The sequence below is a fragment of the Papaver somniferum genome, chromosome 1, assembly GCF_003573695.1.
Source record: "Papaver somniferum cultivar HN1 chromosome 1, ASM357369v1, whole genome shotgun sequence".
In the NCBI taxonomy this organism is placed as follows: Eukaryota; Viridiplantae; Streptophyta; class Magnoliopsida; order Ranunculales; family Papaveraceae; genus Papaver; species Papaver somniferum.
The window spans coordinates 160,755,271-160,779,285 of NC_039358.1; the positions used below are offsets into that span (position 1 = coordinate 160,755,271).

Genomic DNA, 24,015 nt, shown 5'->3' on the forward strand with positions numbered 1-24,015 from the left:
GGGTTCAACGTACTTTTCCACAGGTTTCCTAAATTCGGTAATTCTGACGATGCAATATGGTGTGTGCAACGTGTATTTTTTTTAAATTTTTTTATAAAGAAAATATATACAAAATAAAATAAAAAAGAATAAATAAAAATTGGGTTTTATAACTTACCTCTTTTGGTAGGCAATTCCACAATAAATGTTGAATATTACCTGCACAATAAAAACAAGAAAATACCCAAGTAAAATCAAATAAAATAAAGTTAAACTAAACTAAAAAATGAGAATAAAAATAAAAATCTAAACCTAGTCTAAAGGAAAGTCCGCGTCGGCGGCGCCAAAAACTGATGTAGTTTTTACACTGAAAGTAAGGATTCGATTCTCGGACTCTTTTTTTTAGGGTTCGGTTTTAAGACTAATTAAGAAAAAAAATTACTAGACAAAAATTGCTAAAAATGATTCTTTTATTCAATTAAAAGAGTCTAGGATATCAAGATTCCATCACTACTACGCATACTAAATGTTTGTAACTATTTCCCATAACACTCTCCCAAAATTACACGAGACGATTTAGGACAAATAATACGTCTCAGAATATAAATCTTTTCAAACAATTGTTTTTCTTAAAGAGTTAACAATATCTTCACTATAGAATCCTAGTCTCTAACAAAGAATATATAAGACACTATTTAAGCATTATAGGACACATGAAGAAAATCATTATCATGACAAATCAAGAAACAAGGACCAAAAAGAATAGTTATAGAAAATAGTCACAACATATTAGCATGCACAGTAGGACTTCCTCTCTAATCCTAGATAAAAATTTATCTACTCATAACCAAAAGAAAAGACACACAAAAAATTATGAAATTCATTTTTATTTAACTCAAAAGGACTTATAGAGTTTACAGATTTGTTCACAATTTCTTGTTTCTTCCCTTTCGATTACACCAAACAATAAACTGAAGAGCCAAAATTAATAAAACGGAATACAAAGTTCTCTGGACCAATAATAAAAATCCAAGCTCCCCCAAATGAATACCGGCTCCCCCATTTATATATAAATGCCTCCAATACTTTCCATGCATAAAAAATGTAGGATCAGAATCTCGCAACAATTATGTCTCAGCGAAGTTATCAATGTTATTGCACAATAGTGTCGCAGAACAATTTCAGAAACGACGTCAGCAAGGATCATGAGAAAGATATGATAGTCTTGCGAAAATTAGAGAGCTCGCGAAGTTAACATTTGTAAGGTTGCGAGAATGTCGCAAACCATATCCGAAAATAAAGGACAGATTAGCTGTCATCCCCTATGTATTTCCTTATAAATAGTCATTCGAGTTGTAAAGGTGGGATGGATCTTTTTTGAGTAAGAAACAAGTAAATAGGAGAGAGAAATTCCAGAGCAAAGTTCATTCTTGATTTCTTTATCTTTCTTGTAAGAACATTCAAAAATTAATCAATAAAATTAAGAGAGTAAACCTAAAAATGAGGTTATCAACAATGAAATCATATCAGGGGTGTAGTGTAGGATTTCCTGCAACTACATAATGGCGCTAGAAACAGGGAGATTGAAGATCGAAAGTTGAAGATTGTTGATTGAGAAGATTCAAATCAAGAAAGTGATTAAACAAATCAGTGAATCAGTTATAGGAAAGATGAATAGATCTAATGAAAATGGCAAAAAATTGGAGTGTAATATGATAACAAAAAGCTTGGTTAATGAATTCCATGAAAACATCAAAGGAAGAATACATAAACGAAATTTTGAAGGAAAGAAAATTATGGCGGTAGAAAAAACTCCACCCTTGAAAGATTGGGAAAAGCAAAGAATTGCGTTCATGGCGGAAGAAATACCAAAAGAAAATGTGAACCATACATCTCCGTTGGTCATCACAGTGCCTATTCCACGAAAAGAGAAGGAGACAGCAATAAAATCCACAGGAGAATGGATGTTGAACAAAACTTTAATTGATACAGGAAGTTCAATTGATATAATATTTTATCATGCATTCCGGGGAATGGGATTTAAAGACGAAGAAATGTCCAGTTCAACATATTTTGTTCACGGCTTTGGAAAATCCACAACAAAACCTAAAGGAGAAATAGTGGTACGAATTCCACTTGGAGAAATCGAAACACATGTGACATTGTGCGTGGTGGATATGGAATCGCCATATAATATGTTATTAGGAAGATCATGGATACATGCGATAAAAGATGTGGTATCAACGTTACATCAATGTATTAAATTCCCCACTCCAAGTAGAATAGGTGAAATCAGAGGAGATGTTGACGATGCGAAATTATGTCATCAAATTGAAGTAAGGCGTTATGAAGGACAAGCAAAAAAGAAACAATTTCGCAGAAAATTAGTAAAGGAAGCAAAGAAGGAAGAAGAATTTAGAATATATATGATAAGGGCAAAAGAAGGCAAAGGAATACCCAGCGAAATTTCGGAAGAAGGGAAAGGACCCATAAAAGCAATTAAAGAACCCACACCAATGGGAGAACCTAAACCCAGTTACACTGCCACAGAACCAACAAAAGAAATAAATGTTGGGACTGTAGAGGAGCCTCTAATGTTGAGAATTGGAACCAAAATGGATATAGAAGAAGAAGAAAGAACTGTCAACTTACTGCGAGAATATAAAGATATTTTCGAAGGAAACATGGATGAGATACCAGGAATAGATCCAACAATTGCTTGCCACAGATTGGAGATTAACAAAAATGTGAGACAATTTAAACAGAGAATAAGAAAAATCACAACAACTTACCGCTCCCAAATAGAAGAAGAATTACAGAAAATGCTGGAGGCAGGAATTATAAGAGAAGCTAAATACCCAGAATGGATAGCGAATATGGTCATTGTCCCAAAGAAAAACAAAGGAATCAGGATTTGCATATATTTCACTGATTTAAACAAAGCTTGCCCCAAAGATAGTTTTTCATTACAAGATATTCCTCAAATGGTGGAATCCGCAGCGGGAAATGATAGGGTATCATCTTTAGATGGGTACAAAGGTTATAACCAAATCCCTCTCGCTGAAGAAGATCAAGAACATACTGCTTTCTTTGCCCCTAGAGGTTTATATTGTTACACGAAAATGCCATTTGGTTTGCGAAATGCGGGAGCAACATATCAAAGAATGGTAGAGAAGGTATTCGAAAAATAGATACACAAAACATTAGAAGTATACGTGGACGACATGTTAGTAAAGAGTAAATAGGCTAAAGACCATGTACAAGACTTGAGGGAGATTTTTGAACAAATGCGGCAGTATAACATTAAATTGAATCCCGAGAAGTGTACTATTGGAGTTGCATCGGGAAATTTTTTAGGCTACATTGTATCAAAGGAAGGAATACAGGTTGATCCAGAAAAGGTGCAAGCAGTTCGTGACATGCCAACACCAGCAACAATAAAAGATGTACAGAAGTTGAATGGGCTTCTAGCTTCGCTGAGGAGATTCATTTCGCGATCATCAGACAAATGCAAATATTTTTTCGATATACTCAAGAAGGGTGCAAAATTTAAATGGAGTGATGAATGTGAAAAGGCTTTTCAAGGAATCAAACAACATCTTATGAATACAACTATTTTGCAAAAGGCAGAACCAGAAGAAGAATTATTGATTTACCTTGCGACAACGTCGCATGCATTAAGTGTTGTGTTACTGCGAGTAGACGCAGGAGTGGAGAAACCCATTTATTACATTAGCAAAACTTTTAATACCGCAGAGAAGAATTACTCAAAGATTGAAAAGTTAATCTTAGCATTAGTTTATGCATCATTTAAGCTCCGCATATACTTTCAAGCACACAAGATAAAGGTATTAAAAAAAGTACCAATTGAATCAGTGATGAAGAATTCTAAAAGATCAGTAAGGGTGGAGAGATGGAATGCACAAGTAGGCCATTTTGATATTAAATATGAAGGTTTGTCTTCACCAAAATCACAAGTTGTTGCGGATTTCTTGGCAGAATTCCTTTAGAAGAAGATGAAGCGATAGAAGAAATGATGGATGTAGAAGAAGAACATGGAGATCCAAAAGATTTATTAACAGAACCAACTAGATGGGAAATACTGGTAGATGGATCATCAAATGGAGAAGGAAATGGAGTTGGAATTGTTTTAATTTCGCCAGAAGGAATAAAGATGGCTTTTTCATTCAGATTGGAATTTGCATCCACTAATAATGAAACAGAATATGAAGCTGTGATACATGCATTAAAATTCGCAATAGAAATGAAACTAGAAAATGCCAGGATCACTAGTGATTCGCAGCTAGTTATTCGCCAAATAAAAGGAGAGTATACTACAAATGAACCATCCTGAAGAAATACAAGAAGCTGGTTGAAGAATTGTCAGCGAAAATCCCAAAATAAAATGGAGGCACATTTCAAGAAAGGATAATAGACTCGCAGACGCTTTTGCTTTCATCTCAAGTATGATGACAGATCCAACTGCGAGATGCATAAAAATACAAACACTTCTGTCACCATCAATCAATAAAGAAGAGGAAGATGTGGATGTGATGGTCATAGATAATGAAAAAGAAGAACAAATAAATAATGTCGCAGACTGGAGAATGGAACTTCATGCATATTTGGCGAAAGGAGAAACACCAAGAAATAGATTGGAAACACACAAGTTAAAAAGCCGAGCAACGAATTATGAATTAAGAGATGGGTTGCTATACCGAAAATCCTTTAGTGGACCATCACTCAGATGTTTGACACGAGAGGAAGGAGAAAAGGTGCTGAAAATGTTACATAGTGGAGATGCTGGCAATCATAGTGGAGGAAGATCTTTGGCACATAGAGCAAAAATGCAAGGTTATTACTGGCCATACATGCATGAAGATGCAAAACAAATATCAAGACGTTGCGAAGATTGTCAGCGGCATGGAGAAAGATACATGCACCAGGAGCACCATTGTCATCTTCAACCAGTGTGTGGCCCTTTGGAAAATGGGGCTTAGACATTGTGGGGCCATTTTTACCAGGAACTGGACAAAGAAGATACTTAATAGTCGCAACAGATTATTTCACAAAATGGACAGAAGTGAAGGCAGTACAACATATTCGCGACAAAGATATCTTTACATTCATATTCGAAAATATCATTTGCAGATTTGGAATTCCTGCACAGTTGGTATCTGATAATGGGAAACAGTTTGAGGGGCAGAACATAGAAATGTTACTTAATGCATTCAAGATAAAGTGTGGAAAGTAAACTCCTTTGTATCCACAAGCTAATGGGCAAGTAGAAGCAACAAATAAAACAATTGAAGATATATTAAAGAAGAAATTGGAAGGACATCATAGATCATGGTGCGAACAAGTACATAATGCAGTATGGGCTTATAATACAACTAGAAGAGAAGCTACTGGAATGTCACCTTTTTGTTTAACATACGGAGTTGAAGCGGTGTTACCAACAGAAGCTGTTATTCCGACAACAAAAAGAGAATATTGGGAGAAAAATCTTAGTGCGGGTTTAATTTTAAACAAACTTGATGAATTAGAAGAAAAATATAAAAAGCTTTACAACATATGGAGAATTATCAGCGAAGATTAGCTCGAGAATATAATAAACGTGTCAAAATACGTGAATTTCAACCAGGAGATTTAGTTCTGCGAGAAACACCAATATATCAGCGAGAAAATGGTGGAAAATTAGCGAAAAATGGGATGGACCTTACATCATTAAGGAGATAGTTGGATCAGGAGCTTATAGATTAATGGACCCAGAAGGAAGAGATGTTGGTCATAGATTAGACAGACCATGGAACAGATTGTACTTAAAAAGATATTATCCGTAAGAAGCTTTGAGAAGTTATGAATTCTGAAAGAATAATTGCAGGATTATTCATGACAAAACAAGATCATGATGTGCGAAATTTTCGCAGAGAACAGTGACATAAAAGAAAGGGGCGAACATTTATGGCGTACACCCTAGTTCGCGAATAAAATTTTGCAAGAGGCAAATGTAAGACCTAAAGTACATCATATTAGGGGGTACCTGTTACATGGCTTAGGGAAAGGCTATAACGCCACCGGAACCTGAGTCATGGAGATTTGGGGTCAATAAAACCCATCTGGGAGAGGCACCTTGGATTCTCAACTTGAAAATATGACTTGGGTTGGGCGACTAAGGTAATAAGGACTCTCCCAAGGAGTGCAGATCTGATCAAGGCGCCGAGGTACACGGTTGAGTCAAGAGTGCCGAGGGAGTTTGAAGCGTCCTTGCCATTCTTGACAAGTCTTAGCTTATACTGCACTCGTCCTGAAGAAAACCCCACTTAGGGTGCAGTCTCGTAACCATAAGCCCTATAGGTAAAAGGGATAAGAGGCTGCGAAAACAACTGGTTGTTGTTAATACTGGATGGGAGGAGCTAACCTTATATGGTAGAAGTACGCCTCCTTGAAGGGGCAACCAGGGGGAAGATAAGGGTGTCACCCTCCATTAGGGAGCTGATAAGTGTCTTAAGACGCAAATGTCACGAGGCTTATTATTCGCAAGGATAATTAAGGCTTGTTATATTTGTGCAACAATCCTGAAGAGGCAATACTACAAAAGAAAAAGATAAGATGAGATCAATGGGTTTTCGCATGAAAGTGCGAAGACGTCCTGCGATTTCATCGCAAGACGGCAATTTCATGGGGCTTTATTTTCGCAAGAATATTTAGGCCTGTCATATTGTCGCAACATTCCTGAAGAGGCCATAATACAAAAGAAAAAGTTAAGACAAGATCAATGGGTTTTTGTATGAAAGTGCAAGGACGTCCTGCGATTTTGTCGCAATGACAAGAGATGGCATAATAAGACCTTTAATTAGGAAGGCAAAATAAGACCATATAATAAAACAAACTAATTATAAGCATTCATAAAAGATTATTTTTTGCAAGAAAGATAATGAGAGGCAAGTATGGGAATCGATATACAAGAAGCATTATCTTTCTTATCAACAAAATATTAAAAGAAAAAGTTGACTCCAAAGTCGATTGAAAAATGTAGCTCTCAAAAGTGATAAAAATAAGACAGCTCAAGAAAACAAAGCTAGAAAAGAAGCTCAAGCTTCAATATCAATATCAGTAGCAGGAGATGACAGAAATTCTTCGCCAACATTCTCGCAAGCTTCTCCTTCATTTCGGCTTTGATCTTCGCCATGACTAGCATTTTGATTATCGCCAACAATTACTTGACTAGCATCTTGATTATCGCCAGCAACTACTTCTTCAGGAGAAATTTCTTTCTCATTCTGATTAACACCAGCAGATACTTCTTTAGAAGGAACTTCTTCTTCATCTTCCAGGAAATTATCCTCTGCACCGCTTTCATAATCATAATCACTATCAGCGGGACGGGGAACTTCATCATCATCTACTTCTAAAGGATCAATTGATGTAGGAGGAAGAGAGTTGGACAATAAAATGTCATTTACAAGGACTTCAGCTCGGAGATGAACTTGGAGAAGAAGTGCTCTTTGATGATTCCTATCTTGAATATCCTTAAAATAAGCAAGATAATCAAGTCTTCTTTCTGCACGGTCGCGAGAACCAGTAAGGGTAAAGACGAGTAATGCATTCTCTTTGCGAATTTTAGCATATTTAGCATCCAGATCAGAAATAGAAGAATGAAGATTCTTCTCAGACTCTGCGAAAAATAGAATACAAAATTTTATTAAGATAAGGAATTCAGAGAGATATGACAAAGGAAAGATAATTAAGGCAGTCAAACTATTATGACTACCTTCCTTTTGCGAAATAAGGTGTTGAATTAAGGATAGACAACTATTCTCCCAATGATCCATTGCGTCATGAAATTTATCTCCAACTAAACCTTTAAGTCGAAACTGAAGATTTTTCTCTTTAGAAACAAGGAAGGCATTTTTCTTCGCAAGAGAAGAATAAGATTCTTCTAATTTGGAGTATTGTTCTTTAAGCTGATTTGCCTTCACACTTAAAGCTATTCTACCTTGAATGAGTGTATCTCTTTCAGCGATGGATGATTCTGTTACTTCTTTAAGTTCATTTCTTAAAGAGCGAAGAGATTTCTCTTGGTCAGCACATACTTTTTTGAAAAATATTAAGTTGTTGCGAAGATATTGCCATCTTGTTTAAACAAACTCGCTTCTCTTGAGATAAGGTTTTATTTTCATCTGATAAAGTTTCCATCCCTAAATTAGCTTTGGTTAAAGAATAAGAAAGACGAGATACTTCATTACTTAATAGATCTTTTCTTTGAACTAATTGGGTATTTTCATTGGTAAGATTATTTATTTGATCAAGAGAATATGAATAGAGATTATCTAATTGGTTATATTGATCCATTAAGACTTCTTTATCAACACGGGCTTCTTCAACAGCAGATTCAAATTGATATCTCTTCATTACTCGTTTCTGATTTAATGCTTAACATACGAAAGGGGGATTTAAAGGATAATTAAACATGGGAAGGATAAAACCATCGAAAAGGCAAATTAAAGACATAGATGAGGAAATCATACCTCTTAATTCATCATTCTTCCTGCGAAGATTGTCACGATCCAGCAAAACATTCTGAAGTTTCTGATTTTCAAGAAGAAGAGCATTACATTCTTTTTCTAAAGCTGTCTGCGAAGCAGCTTTGTCAGAACCCAAATGCTTCCTCAGAATTTCGCAAACATTAGACTTGATGGGATCAGTAGAAGACTTCTTGCCATCATCCAGAATCTCAGATAAAACCTTGAAAGCAATATTTATCCCTTCCACGGTCTCTTTCGACAAAGGAAGAGACTTAGGTAGAGAACTAGTAGAGATAGAAGGTTGAGGAATATTCTCAATGGGAAGAGAAGAGGTTTCATTCGCAGAAGGAACCACAAGGGGAATTTCAGTCATAGAAAGATCAACTGGAGAAATGAAATCAGAGATAACATTTTCGCGAGTTGGAGATAAAGGTTTATCTTGCGAATATGTCGCAGGAGATTTGGAAGAAATGAAGTCAGAGGCAGCGTCTTCACGAATTGGAGATAAAGATTTATCTTGCAAAGATGTCGCAGAAGATTTGGAAGAAATGAGTAGGTGGAAGGGAACAGAAGTTGGAACATCCTTGAGGTGGCGAGATTTCTTGTGAGGTTTATGAAGATCTTTATCACCCTGCGATTACAATTTAGATAAGAAACAGAGGCAATAATATTGTTATTAGAAAAAGATAGTGTTTCTTACTACCTTCTCATTCGCAGACTTTCTCTTATGTACGAAAACTTTATGCTATGATTTGGGATTGTTAGGATTCTGAACTGTAAATTTAGTGTTGGAGCTGCTTTTGCTGAAATAACAAGAGTATGGTAATCACATAAACAACATCACATAAGGCAATAAACAAGATTAATTTCAAACATATCAATTTCAGCAAAACTCATAAGGAAGAAAAGAGAAGACTAACCTTGATGAATCCATGAAAAATGATAGCAGGGAAATTATCTCGAAGAAGATCACGAACTATGAAGATCTAGTTTGAAGATGAAGAAGAATTTAAAAATATTGAAGAGGAAAGAAGAAAAGTTGCAACAATGAAATTTGCAAAAGAACGATGAAGTTGCAGAGAGAATAAAAATAAAGAAGAAGAGGGTGAAAAGAAATATATATAGAGGGAATTTTTCCTCGAGAAAATAAACATGGTTAATACGGAAAGATTTAAGTGGTTAAAAAGTAATGGTTACAAAAGATGTGTCGAGAAATAAATGGAAGAAAGAATACGTGTGATAAATGCAGAATATGAGAAGGTAAGCGGTTGCGGCATTTCTCACATCATTCTCTACTTTGCAGAGAAGATATGAGAAGAGGCAAGATGTAGGATCAGAATCTCGCAACAATTATGTCTCAGCGAAGTTATCAATGGTATTGCACAATAGTGTCGCAGAACAATTTCAGAAACGACGTCAGCAAGGATCATGAGAAAGATGTGATAGTCTTGCGAAAATTAGAGAGCTCGCGAAGTTAATATTTGTAAAGTTGCGAGAATGTCGCAAACCATATCCGAAAATAAAGGACAGATTAGCTGTCATCCACTATGTATTTCCTTATATATAGTCATTCGAGTTGTAAATGAGGGAGAGATGTTTTTTGAGTAAGAAACAAGTAAATAAGAGAGAGAAAGTCCAAAGCATAGTTCATTCTTGATTTCTTTATCTTTCTTGTAAGAGCATTCAAAAATTAATCAATAAAATTAAGAGAATAAATCTAAAAATGAGTTGATCAACAATGAAATCATATGAGGGGTGTAGTGTAGGATTTCCTGCAACTACAAAAAAAAAAATGCATTAATCCTCAAAATATCGCATGCAAGGTAAGTATCTTCCAAGTTAGTTCATGATTTCCTTCCAAACGGGGACAACATGTACTAGACACACGAAGAAGGAGATTACCGACCACTATCTTCATTCTCACCATGCAAGCACGTTTCTTCCACTCTCTTGACTAAGGTGCTGACACCCACCAACTCCATTTTCCACTTAACTTTTCATTTCTACTCCAAGATGCCATAATAACTAGGTATGCCCACGTTGCTTGTTGCAGAACAAGGAAATAAATATTCTTTCCATTTATATATATATATATATATATTATTTATTTATTTATTTATGTTGCAAATCTGTGTTTATCCCTAAAATGCTAGTGGGCCGACGAACCATTCTTCACGCCATGTACACGAACTGCAAACTACGAAATTGTAGCACCTTGACTGATTTTGACTTGATTGTCTGCCCACTCAAAATGTTGGAGATTTTTGAGATAGCGACGGAGAGTTGTTTCCGATATTCTTCTATTTCGTGCACCGTTTCATATTTAGTCCATCTTTGGTCCAAACGATCTTATTTATTAAAAACTACAAAACTGAATAAAATTATCAAATTTGTACAATATAAAGAACTAATAAAAATAAATTTTAGAAGTAAAAATGTAGTGCTTACACACTCATCACTAAATTCTCATTTCAATCATTGAAACATTCTTAGAGGATGTTAAATAGAGGTTATTCACACACTATTTTTCATCAAAGCGATTTTCAAGATATTGAAATGATCAACATGACTTTCGTCACTCGTAAAGATGAACTTGGCCAAATCGAAAGCTTACCAACACATATTTCAAGAAATAGATAAGCGAGATAAACTCTGCTCGAAATAGCAAATGTGTATAATCGAAGTCTATATAGTAATACGACTTTTGTCTCAAGATAGGAGATAGAGTAGATAGACTTTTGAGTGATAGATAAGTTCAAGTCTCCACATACCTTTTTGTCGATGAAGATCCACCAATTCCTTGAGTAGTTCTTCTTCTTTGCATGATGAACGTCGTGGAGTCTAGAGCTCAACTACACTTACTATCCTAGTTCGAGACTTGGCTATAAGTAGAGTAGAAATCAAGACTTATAGTTTTGGCAACTAAACTTGACAAACAAGCTTGAGATAGCAATGCTTGCGAGTTCGACCGAGCAGTGCTCTAACAATGAAACTCCGTTTTAATATGTATGAAACTTTTATATTTCTTTGTTAAAATAGATTTTAAATTTTCATGTGCAGTGACATATCTTTTCAAATCTATAGTATCCATGAATAAGGACTTCTAACACTATTTGTTCGTAGCTTTAACATTGATTTTAGTTTGCTTTAAAAAAGGATGGCTCATACTTATCCATAACGACCTTTACACTACGTAGAATCCTTTAAAAGACTGGGTAGCCTCTAAATAATTCACACCCAAAAAATGTTTTTTGTTCTATCTTCCTTCGACATATCCCTCCCTTGAAAAATCTTTTTTGAAAATGGTTGCTTTTGATTCATCTGAAGATTTTTTAATCATGAAATCTTGGGTGAAAATCAGCTCCCGTCGTGAAGTTGTGCTTGGTTTCTTACCAACTGAAACCTTTGGGAGATAATGTGGGAGAATTATAAGCTAGAGTTTGGAAATTCCCGCCACAGAACCATGGATAACATAAAGGACAGATATGGAGTAATTCAAGAGGAAATGCAATTATATTATGCCTACCAAGTCGAAGCTGTCGTGAGTTTCCGCGATCCCCAATCCATAACAACTCAAATTATGTTAAATATAAAAATTTCTTAATGTTTTGTTCCAATAGATAAACAATGATATTAATGTTTTGTTTTGTTTTTTTTGCAGGAAATACTGACAGATTTGAAGTACCAACAAGTTAAAGGCGTTGAATTTCCCCACCGGGAAGTTTTTATATTTCTAAAGACCAAGTTCCCAGATTTCCTAACAGAGATTAAGAGAACTTCTGGTGATGCATGAATTCAGATGTATACACTGGTTAGCGATAGGTTTTGTGGGCACACCTCTCTATAAACCCTCACGAGATAGCACTCGTCCTTTAGGGTCACCTAAAGGTTTAAAGGCTTGGTACTTATGCTATAATTGTAACCGCGATGACTGAGAAATTGATCCACGGTTTAATAAAACTATATAATGTGTTGTGTTATATTATTTATTCCTACACTTATTTTATTGGCATTCCATCAGTCTGGATCATCTTGGCGAAGACAATACCATTCCATCACTTATTTTATTTACTTTTAAAATAATATTTTTTTCAGTGACTTACAAGTCACTTTATCTCCGCTAGGTCATTCAGTCAATTGAAAGACATGACGATCATTTAACAGTGTATTCAAACCCTATAAATTCAGTTGTCCATACGCCAATCAACACACACCAAACAATATATTTTCTTCTTCTACAAATTGCATCTCCTCAACAAATATCTTCATCCTCTTGTATTAGCGTTTCTGTAAGTATTTCAAAAGAATCCATAATGCCTTTGTATACCACAGAGAAGACATTGCTATAATAAATACTTGGATAGATGTTGTTACTCTCCCGGAGGTTCGTCGTCATTTGGTGCGGGCTACTAGAATTTGGAGCCAGGTTTTCGATAACTATAGAGATGTATTTATAAACGTTCATCGAAGAACAGAAGCAAATATAAAGAGTAGGGTTGGTGTAATAAAAAAAAGGAGTGAGCCAAGACATACGCATCCAAAAAAATATTTATGAGCAACATACTAGATCTCCTTTATTGACCGTTGAAAGACTTGTAAGTGTATCTTATCCATCTACCCACTTCATATCCTTTTTGGTTTCTTTACTTACCTAATTTTTTTTTTGATTATAGGAAACTCTTGCGACTACTATGTACGCTATAAATACCAGGAGAGAGTTCAAGTATTACGAATGCTACGTCATCTTCAGAATTGTGCGTGGTACAGCCATCACAGAATCCGCCTCAAAATGGTGATAAAGATTAGCCGTTCTACAAGTGTATTATAGGTTTTGTGGGTACATCTCTAGCAAACCCTTCCGAGACTACACTCGTCCGCTAGGGACACCGACCGGTTTAAAGGCTTGATGCACCGGCTAAGTGCAGTCGCGTTGCCTGCGACAGTGAGTTAGGTTTAGTTTTATGTAATTATGATGTATTGTACTACGTCATAAATGTATTTTAATAAAATGATTTTATTTATGCATATTTTTCACTTATCGACAAAACCTTTACACCGCCGATTTTATGTGGCCTCACAACATAAAGAAAAAACACTCAACACAAGATTGAGAAAGTACAGTGTGTAACAGGAGTATCTGGCGTATGCACTTTTCAATAAACATCAATGACCGATGACAGTGAGTTTTCAATATCGTCCCAGTGAGTTGTCCACCAATAGCAGTGATACTTCAAATCACTTATATGACATTGAATAGTCTATAAATGCTTTTTCTTTATAATCAATCACGTTGAGTGAAATACAAAAAAAAAAAACTTAGTTTTTAATTAATTTTAAAATGTGGATGCTTGGCTATAAATACATTGAATATTCTATAGATGCTTTTGCTTTATAATCAATCACGTGGAGTGAAGTACAAAACTTTGTTTTTAATTAATTTTAAAGTGTGGATGCTTGGCTATAAATAGGCATAAAATTGGAACACTTCTACAACCAATCTTTTTCTTCTTTTTTTTTATTATTATCTTTCCTATTTTTTTTTGGTTCAAACATGGTTAGGTTCTTTGCGGAGGAAGATGAGGCTCTTATTAGGACTTGCTGTTCTGTTTCAAATCGTCCAATTCAACAAAGAAACCAGCATGCTGGCTTGTTTCGGGAGCTGGTGCTGCGAGAGTTTACCGACATGATAGGAAATATTAATGAACAGTCTAAGAAAACAACATCTTTTCGTGTGTCCATAATTAAAAATGAGGTTAAGATATTCATAGCACCACAAATACCACTACATTGTAATTTTGCTACTGGATGGAATGAAGCGAGAATTGTAAGTTAAACCAATGTAAAAGTATATATCATATTTATAATAGAAATATCTGTTAAAAAACTATTTGTTGATATGTGTGTATTTATTGCAGGAGGGTCGTGCGAGGGAGTTATACTTGCAACAAAAAGGAATGGAATTTAAGTTCTATAATTGCTACCTTAGTTTGAGGCAACAATTTACTCATCTGAACCCACAGTTGTTAGCACTTGAGAACCATGATGTCAGTGAAGTCCGGGAAGACTAATTCTGACAATTATTTGGTTTTGTGGGGCACACCTCTCTGACAAACCCTCACAAGGCTATAACTCGTCCGTCCACTTAACGATTTAAAGGCTTGCTGCACATGCTACTCACCTTCGATTTTTTTATATTTCCAGACATATTAATCATCCACATATGACCGACGCTGACCCATGGGAAGGTTTTGATGAAGACGAGAGCTTGCAGCGGTGTTAGATAGTTACTCGGAGGTCAGCCAACAAAGTTCAATCGAGTTCTCAACAAACACACATGTTGTGGCTAACACATCAAACCCATATGATAACCGCAATAAATCGGTTGTCGTTGACCTCACCCCATGTCCAATAGTAAAACAATCAGAGCGTTTAATCCCTAACTCCTGTGGTGCCTCAAGTAGCCGAAAAAAAATTCCTGGACCGGCCGGAGAGCACAGAGAGTTAGAAGATCTCAGACATAGAAAGAGAGTAATGGGAGAGGAAGATGTATCTACACAAGTCCTCCAACAATTAGTGAGGTATGAAACTGGAGGTGTTAACGATATCCATTTCCAAAGTAACCCTTGGTTCTTTGCACAACAATTCTACGCAGAGGGGAGAACCGTATTGGGATCTATAAAACCGATAAACCAAAGAATCGAAAGGTTGGTTGTACTGGTCGAGGAGCAAAGACAGTATCTTGATGGCTATGTTTTGAAAGTGAAGGTGATTCTTCACTTATGTTGGGTTATCCACTTAGTAAATCATTTAAATTTCGTGATCAATTATTCAAACTCGTTACTCATTGTTGGATTTTTTTTCTTTATTATTGCAGGATCCTAGTGGTAAAACGCCAGCAAACGTCCATCGCGAACATCCTGAGTATGGAAAGCATATAAGGGTGGGAGCGGTATTAGTTTTGAAGAAAGTGGTAATATTTTCTCCCGGCAGGAAAAACTTTTACATAAACATAATGCTCCCCAATATCGAAAAGGTTTGTTTCAAATATATGATCAAATGTGATTTCATAAACATATATGAAATAAAATTATTAACTTGATTTTTGTTCTACAGGTGATCCCTTCGAATTCTGGTGTTGTTGTGATGGGTCATCGACAACTCTAGCAACGTTGTTAGATACCAAATCCGTTTTATGGCTTCACCGTTGTTAAAGGTGTTATAATTGTACTACGTTGTTTAAGTATCTGAATAAAATGAACTTATTTAAGCATCATTGTTACTTATATTTACTGCTAATTGATTTTAATGTGAGCTATCAACTGAAATATACATATCCTTCCAAATTTAAGCGTTATAATCGGTTTATATACTTTTTAAAAATCAAACCCTTCCACACATACCAAAGTAATTCTGATCAAGATAAGATGCTAGTGTCAATCCTTACAAACTTAACTATTTTGGTTGATGTGTGAAAAGGCAATGACACACACACATCACTCTAAAAAATATCTTGAATTAAAGTTTTTTCATTATTACTTTAAGGGAAAAATCTGTCACCGAAAACCTTCAAGTTTTTTAAAAAAAGATCTGGAATCTCGAAAAAGAATAGGATGAAACAATTTTCAAATAGACGTTAACTTTTCACAGTCATCCTTACTTTTTTATGAAATTGGTTTCATGTTCAAAATCGTCCTTACATTTTTACGAAAGCCACTAACTGTTTAAAGAGACACCTACTATTTGGATCACATCAATGACATTGAATTATCAAGAGATAGTCATTGATTCATTTAATAGTTGGGCAATGTACCTTTAAACGAAACGGGTTGTGAATTAAGCTTTGACAGAAACCCAAGCCTACCCAAACAGCATCTAATATCATAATCATAACTTCGGATCTTTAATTTAAACTAAAACATACAACCTCACATGAAACCTTACACCATAAACATAAACATCATAAACAGTACATAGACATAAAACATAAACATTACATCATAAACTAGTATTGACCAAACTAAAACACAGGATTAAACATTACATCATAAACACAAAATAACTTCCCAGAGAAATTATTGAGCAACATAAAATAGACTTACTCAGCCCATTACACCGACTGACACCCAGGACATTTCCAGAAATGTTCACCGAAGGTGTTCGTATCTTTAGAACGATGCAGTTTCATAACAAAATTACAATCAGGGATTGGGCATGTCGACACCTTTTCGTGTTCAACCTTAATCATCCCTTTGTCTTTGAAGTTTTTGCAGAGTTCATTTACCTTTCTATCATCTTTGGCCTTGATTGCATCTTTCAACCACTGTGCTTTTTCACGACAATTATCTAATTGGAAACGCAAGAACTCAGTTCCGTTTCGAGTAGCATTTTGATGCTCGTACAACGTCTCTGTGGGCACTTGGAATACATCCAAGGGCACTGCATGGCGGAATGGTCATCAAGAAAACATAGTGGACAAATATGGTTTGCTTCAACGCATACTATCTGTTTTCCTTTGCGGCTAGAATTCATTTGTGACTAGGTATATTTCAAGAATGGTTTTATGCTTCAAGGTAGGTGTTTCTTTGAATGGTTAATGGATTGTATTTGTAGAAACAATTATTTTTATTTATAAGAGAATTCCCCGTTGTTGATAAGGATAAAGAGATACCTATCTGAATGAGATATCAATAACAGTGCGTTGATGATGATAAGAATCCGAGGCTAACAGTGCGTCTGACTGTAAACAAGTTGTAGGTTTACAATTTTTAAAAACAATATGATTCATCTGTGAGTAAAATGCACCTTTAGACATGTACATCCAACACAATAAAAAATAAAAGTAACTCCAAGAAATCTCGAAACAATTTATCCCTTGAATGTAAATAGAGTGTAAACAATATTGGTAAAACAACACTAAAGCTATAAATGAGTGTACATGGAGTGTAAACGAAAAAAGGTCAAGGAACAGGTATCCGTTAACCGTTCTAAGAAAGGAAAAACGGGCAACGAGTAGCCATTCATATGGAACGGGCAATGATTGTCCGTTATTTTGAAATAGAACGGTTAATGATTTACCGTTTCTACTTTCTCAAAACGGCTAATGGATAGCCGTATTCGGAGTCTTCCCGCTGGGATTTCCGCACACTAGGGAAGCCTTGCAGGAAGAGGGGCTTTAGGTGACGGTTTTTTTGTTTGGGAAGAGGCTGGGCATGCCCATAAGACCCAGTCTAATAGAACAATTGGACAAGGAATGTAATATAGCACAATTTTTCTTGATGATGAAGCCTTCTCCTGTTCCGTACATAAGGGGGAAAGGTAACACTTTTACATAGACTGTATAGGTCTGCAGGGTCTGCTTAATTAATACAATTTTATTAAGTTCAGAGATATGCCAACTATCGGAAGATTATAAACACTCATATCGCAGTTCATGGTATGAGTAGTATCTTTCCAATATGAGCGCTGCTTTCCATCAACTTGTGTGCTGCTACAACTTCAGACAAGGGTAAGGATTTGTAGATCACAGGCTTTACCTTACCTGAAGCAATTGCTGGCCAAACATTCTTCTCAACCTCACTAACAATCGATGTTTTGTTCTCAGAACTTCTGGACCGCAGCCCAGCGCCTGAATAATCATACAACTGCTATTAGAAAAGAGTATACAGTCTTTACAAGAAATATAAGAATTTTAACAATACCAGGTGAGACTATATAGAACATGTAGATTAATTAATTTCCCCATTTTATGGTTTTTTTCTACAAACCATTACCCATCAGATGAAAAAATGAGGTTCAACCAAGAGGATGAGGTGACGTGCTTAATACCTTGCACTGTAAGACGCCTTTGAAGAAATGGAGCCAGATTTACTTGTGTAGCTGTACCACCCTGGAATCCGATAATAAAGAGTCGTCCATCAACGTTTAAGCTGGCGAGATTCCGTTGGAAATAGGAACCACCAACATTGTCCAATATAACATCAACCCCTACATTTGAGCATTTTCAGGTTTGAGAAAAGAGTGAGAAGAAACACGAAATTGGATCAAAGAATAAAAATACAGAAAGTATGTTCCCACAAGACCTTGATAACGACTTTTAGAACAATCGAAGTTGTATGAAAGTATTAAAAATAATAACCTTTTCCGTCAGTTTCTTCCTTCACCCGAGACACAAAGTCTTCAGTCTTATAATTAATGCAAACATCAGCTCCAAGATTCTTGCAGACAGCTAATTTTTCCGTATTTCCTGCAAAATGAAGTATTAACTATCAAGGTAGAAAAAAAAAGAATCCTGGCACAAGTCGTAAATAAACGTGTCAAGTATCCAGCAAAGGTGCTTATCAGACCTGCTGTGACAAATACTTTGGCTCCGCAGTATTTAGCTATCTGTATAGCAAATGTGCCAATTCCACTAGACCCACCATGAACCTGCAACCAGAGACTGGTTAATTCACATACTTCAGATTTCTCCAGCACTGTTATATGTAATCCCATAAGATGTGATTCATAGGGGAAACAACACACATGCTCGACCCATATATTTTAGCAATTGTATCATAATTTGGCGTTGATAAGTATCCCATGCTCTTCAGAACATACCAGAAAGTTGTAAGTTTATAAGATTATCAACACAAACTAGACCACAGAAGCATTTTAACCGTTTCGGAAGAAACTTGACTTTGAAGCACAGCCTTCAAAAATTAATAAGGCAACTAGTATAACAAGCATATAGAGAGGGCTACCATTAGTCATAAATGTAACAATTGTTTTGATCATTCATGTTTCTTTTAAGTGGTTAAATTGGAGATGTGGGGTGAGGTTTACCAGGAAAGTTTCCCCTGAAGTTAGCCTGCTAGTCATGAAAACAGTCGACCAGACAGTACAAGCCACCTCAGGAAAACCAGCTGCATCCTTAAGAGAAACACCAGATGGAATAGGAAGAACTTGGCCAGCTGGTACTGCTACCTTTTCCGCATACCCTCCTCCTCTTAGAAGAGCACACACCTTGCAAAATTAATAAAGTGAATTTGAACCACATCAACATCTTCTCTCTGAACTGCAAAATCATTCCTAATCAGTACAATAGACATTCATAACCTACGATCGAGTTGTTTCTGAACTTCAAATAGTTCCCCCTAGATATCTACGGAGAGGTGAATGTCTGAAAATATAGATGACACGCAAGAAAATTACCAAAACAATTACACGAACTCGTCTAAGATTTTGCTCTAAATTAATGTTCTTAAAAATGGTAAGGTAAATATAAACTTTGAAGCTTTTCTATGTTGTTTCTAGACATTGATTTTGAGTATGTGTACCCTAAGTTGCAGAATTTGAATTCATATCCATTTCATATCCATCTTAGCGTTTGAAGAGGTTGTACTGGAACAAAATATGTATGCAGTATTCTTTGGGTTTTCTTCAAATGTGTCATCCATATTTCGACACACTAGCCTGTGCACATAGTCACATAGAATGCTATAACTAAAGCAAATACCCAGTTAGGACTGTTAAAATTAACAGCTGAAAAGAAAATAGTTGAACCATGAACATTGCCCTCTGAACCCAAAACCCTAAAATGCAAAAAATAATAAAGTCAGAAATTGCAGACCTGATCACCGATTTTCCATCGAGTAACGTCATTTCCAACAGCTTCGATGATTCCAGAACATTCAAGACCAGGATAAGTACTAGCACCAGGTGGTGGTGGATAAGATCCTTTTCTTTGTACAGTATCAGCTCTGTTTAATGCAGTAGCTTCAATTTTAATCAAAACTTCATCATCTTTGATTTTAGGGTTTTCTACTTCTTGTATTTCTAGTACTTCCGGACCTCCTGGAGTAGTGATAACAACTGCTTTCATTTTGGTGGAGATGAGATTCAAATTCAGTTTCTAGAGTGTAAAAGTATCACTGATGAAATGGGCCACAATTTGATTCTTATAGAAGAAGTCTACTTTCTGCAAGTAGATTTTTGTTTTGCCCTGTGAACCGGACATCCCATAAAACACCCAAAAAGATGCCAAGAGCACCTACTCCCCCGTTGGGGCTCCCCTAAAATGGCAATGGTGATTATGTGGATTCATCACTCGTCCAAGTGTGTGTTCTTTTAATATATTTTTTTTATTATAAGAAAACAGAGATAATAGCTCGAGAGAGCAACTATCTCACTGGTACAATAGATGGCTATTTGGGCTACATCTAGCTCCATGAGTAGCCCCAAAGTCTTGATTAATGTTATTACAGTTATCCATAATAATAGGAATTTGAATAGACTGCAAGGCATCAAAAAACATTTGAAGATTTGGACCCTTCCAGCTCAGGTTTTGGAGAAGAGTAGATTGACTGGATAAGAGAGCTAGTCTAATAGCATTAGTATTTTGCTGGGGAGTTAACTTGATTAGATTGCCTAACACAAAATCAATAGCTTCAAAGTTTCCACCTGTGTTGTGAGTGTAGCTTCCTTGAAATCGTTCTTGAACTTCCATTTGGTAACCTTTCTTTATGGCTTGGAGAATTTCTTCATCTTCTGCAGCAAAGTCGATGTTGGACTTCTGCATCTCCATGCCCCAATCCAAAGCTAGTTGAGCTCCTCTGTTTGGTTTATCTGTTCTGCTGAGTCCAATTGCAGGGTCTTTGTAATTTCTTGCTCCCACGCATTGACCTGAGAAGGATAGAGCAACGAGAGCAAAGTTAGTGAAAGTTTGCAGATCACCTTTAATCATGATATTATTGGCTTCCATAATGTTCATGCTAATAATGATGCCAAATTTCTCTTTGTGGTTTCTGACTAATCTCTCAATTCTCAAATGTTGTTCATATGCATTGTCAATGTAATAAGGATTATTGAGGATATGCCCAGGATTGTTTATCACTCTGTTAAAAGTGCACAGATGTTGAGTAATCTTTAAAGTAGTGTGCTCAGCAGTTGATATAGAATTCCTGAAGACTGTGTCACATCTGGCTTTCCAGATAAACCAGCAGATAGTAGCAAATGTAGCATTCCATCTTGAGTCTGGGTTTCCCATTCAAAGCCAGCTATTGACCCACTCATGAAAGTTGTTGAAAGCAGTGAATAGTTAGTGAGAATGCCCAAAGAGTTTTTCCCAGACTTTGGAGGCTGCGGGACAAGCCAGAAGAACATGAGTAATGTCTTCTTGAGCATTGTTGCAAAGAGTGCATATGGGATCAATATAGCTCAGGATATTAGCAGACTTGGCATTAGTTGGGAGAATGCCATGAGCACATTTCCACATGAATAGCTGAATAGCTGGGGTAGTGTCCAACTTCCAAATTTCCCCCATTGAGCTCTAAAGATATTATTAGCATATTTGTCATTAATTTGCTCATCATATAAGGATTTCACAGTGAAATTCCCTGTATGAGTAAGGTTCCAGCTGATAGTGTCTTCATCATTGGAATTGTGTTGGATGAGGATAATAAGGTTTTGAACTTCTTGAGTGAACCAGAGAGCTAACAGATCCAGATCCCAGTCTCCAAATGTATTGAAAAGTTGATTTACAGTAATAAGGGTGGAGGGGAAGTTAGGGTTTTTTTGAACAATGTTAGGATAGTTTTTGATCCATCTGTCTTCCCATATATGAATGCAGGTGCCTTTTACAATCTTCCATAAGTATTAACTTTGTATTTGATCTATGCCTTCCAAAATTCCTTTCCAAATCCAAGAATCATTGTGTTTTTGGTTTGATGTTCATTCTGATGACTTCATTGTTTGGAAAGTGTGAGGCCTTCATTGTGTTGCTCCAGAGAGAGTGGGGTTCAACAATTAGTCTCCAAGCGATCTTTGTGATCATATCAATGTTGAAGAATTCCATATTCTTGAAGCCTAGACCTCCAAGTTCTTTGGGTTTGTTGACAACATCCCAGACTATGTAGAAGAGACCTTTAGGTTTATCAGGGTCTTTATTCCAGAAGAAGTTTCTTTGGATTGCATTTATCTTCTTGCAGGTAGCCTTTGGAATCTTGAAGCAGTTCATTTGATAGACACTGGAAGTGGAGGTGACAGTTTGGATATTATGACTTTTTCAGCAGTTGACAGATTGGTTTTCCAACCTGCTAGCCTGAACTTTAACTTGTCCATACAAGGCTTGAATGCTTGCACTTTTTTTCTGTTGGTGAAGAGAGGAGATCCCAAGTAATTGTCCTTAGGATTGATTCTTTGAACTTGCAGAGATTGGATTATACTACCAGCAATAGCAGGGTCAGTATTTTTGCTGAAGAAAATGCCTGACTTAGCAAAATTTATCAATTGCCTAGATGATTGACAAAAGTCTTGGAATATCTTCATTAAGTTGTTGCTGAAAAAGTGGGGGTACAACAACCACACCCAATATTTCGCTTAGCAATCTGTATGGACAAACTCCAATATACTTTTTAGAGAATCAACTAGACGGTCGGACTCAATCTAGATAAAAAGTATATCAAAGAGTTTATATCTCAATCTCTCGATTTGATATATACTCAAGCAAATAGAAATATGCGAGTCTTTATCAAATATTAGAGAGATAACTTGGATGGTACCAAAGACCAATATCCAAGTGTCAATCAATTTAAATCAACAACCAAAAGGTCGGATATTCTAATTGATTGAACAACGCACTACCTGTGATATTTCAATTATATAACAAAATATAATGCGGAAAATAAATAACACAGACACCAGAATTTTGTTAACGAGGAAACCGCAAATGCAGAAAAATCTCGGGACCTAGTCCAGATTGAACACACACTGTATTAAGACGCTACAGACACTAGCCTACTCCAAAACAACTTCGGTCTGGACTGTAGTTGAACCCCAATCAATCTCACACTGATCCAAGGTACAGTTATGCTCCTACGTCTCTGATCCCAACATGATGCTACGTACTTGATTCCTTTAGCTGATATCACCCACAACTAAGAGTTGCTACGACCCAAAGTCGAAGACTTTAATAAACAAATCTGTATCACACAGAAAAGTCTATGGTAATAGATTAATCCGTCTCCCACGAATATACCTACGAGTTTTGTTCCATCTTTAGATAAATCAAGGTGAACAGGAACCAATTAATAAACCGGACTTATATTCCCGAAGAACATCCTAGTATTATCAATCACCTCACAATAATCCTAATCGACGCAGCGAAAAAAGATATTGTGGAATCACAAACGATGAGACGAAGTGTTTGTGATTACTTTTCTATCTTGCCTATCAGAGATATAAATCTCGAGACAATTATTACAATTGTACTCGTAACGATAGAAGATACAAGATCAGATCACATAACTACAAGAAAAGTAGTATCGGTCTGGCTTCACAATTCCAATGAAGTCTTTAAGTCGATAACCTGGTTTTAGAAGAAGAAACCAAAGGTTAAATGAGAATCGACTCTAGCTATGCAACTAGTATCACACATAAGGTGTGAGGATTAGGTTTCCCAGTTGCTAGAGTTCTCCTTTATATAGTCTTTCAAATCAGGGTTTGCAATCAATGTTAGCTTGGTAACAAAGCA

General features: G+C 36.0%; 1 protein-coding gene across 1 annotated transcript; it reads right to left on the bottom strand.

Moving 5' to 3' along the window:
* Nucleotides 1-17,760: 17,760 nt before the first annotated feature.
* LOC113305878 (quinone oxidoreductase PIG3-like) lies at nt 17,761-20,558 on the bottom strand. Its single transcript, XM_026554871.1, has 6 exons — nt 20,116-20,558; nt 19,329-19,508; nt 18,851-18,932; nt 18,643-18,750; nt 18,333-18,491; nt 17,761-18,132 (listed from the first exon to the last, which is right to left on the bottom strand). The coding sequence occupies exons 1-6, from the start codon at nt 20,365-20,367 to the stop codon at nt 17,936-17,938; spliced, it is 978 nt and encodes a 325-aa protein (XP_026410656.1). The 5' UTR covers nt 20,368-20,558; the 3' UTR covers nt 17,761-17,935.
* Between the last annotated feature and the right edge of the window lie 3,457 nt (nt 20,559-24,015).

Bases quoted from the DNA above. Each gene is read 5' to 3' on its own strand.
- LOC113305878 (XM_026554871.1), bottom strand. From the start codon at position 20,367: ATGAAAGCAGTTGTTATCACTACTCCAGGAGGTCCGGAAGTACTAGAA. The intron at 18,492-18,642 runs GTTATTATTTTT...GCTCAAATGTAG, and splicing joins GGAAGAAACTGACGGAAAAG to GGGTTGATGTTATATTGGAC. The intron at 18,133-18,332 runs GTATTAAGCACG...ATGATTATTCAG, and splicing joins AAGGCGTCTTACAGTGCAAG to GCGCTGGGCTGCGGTCCAGA.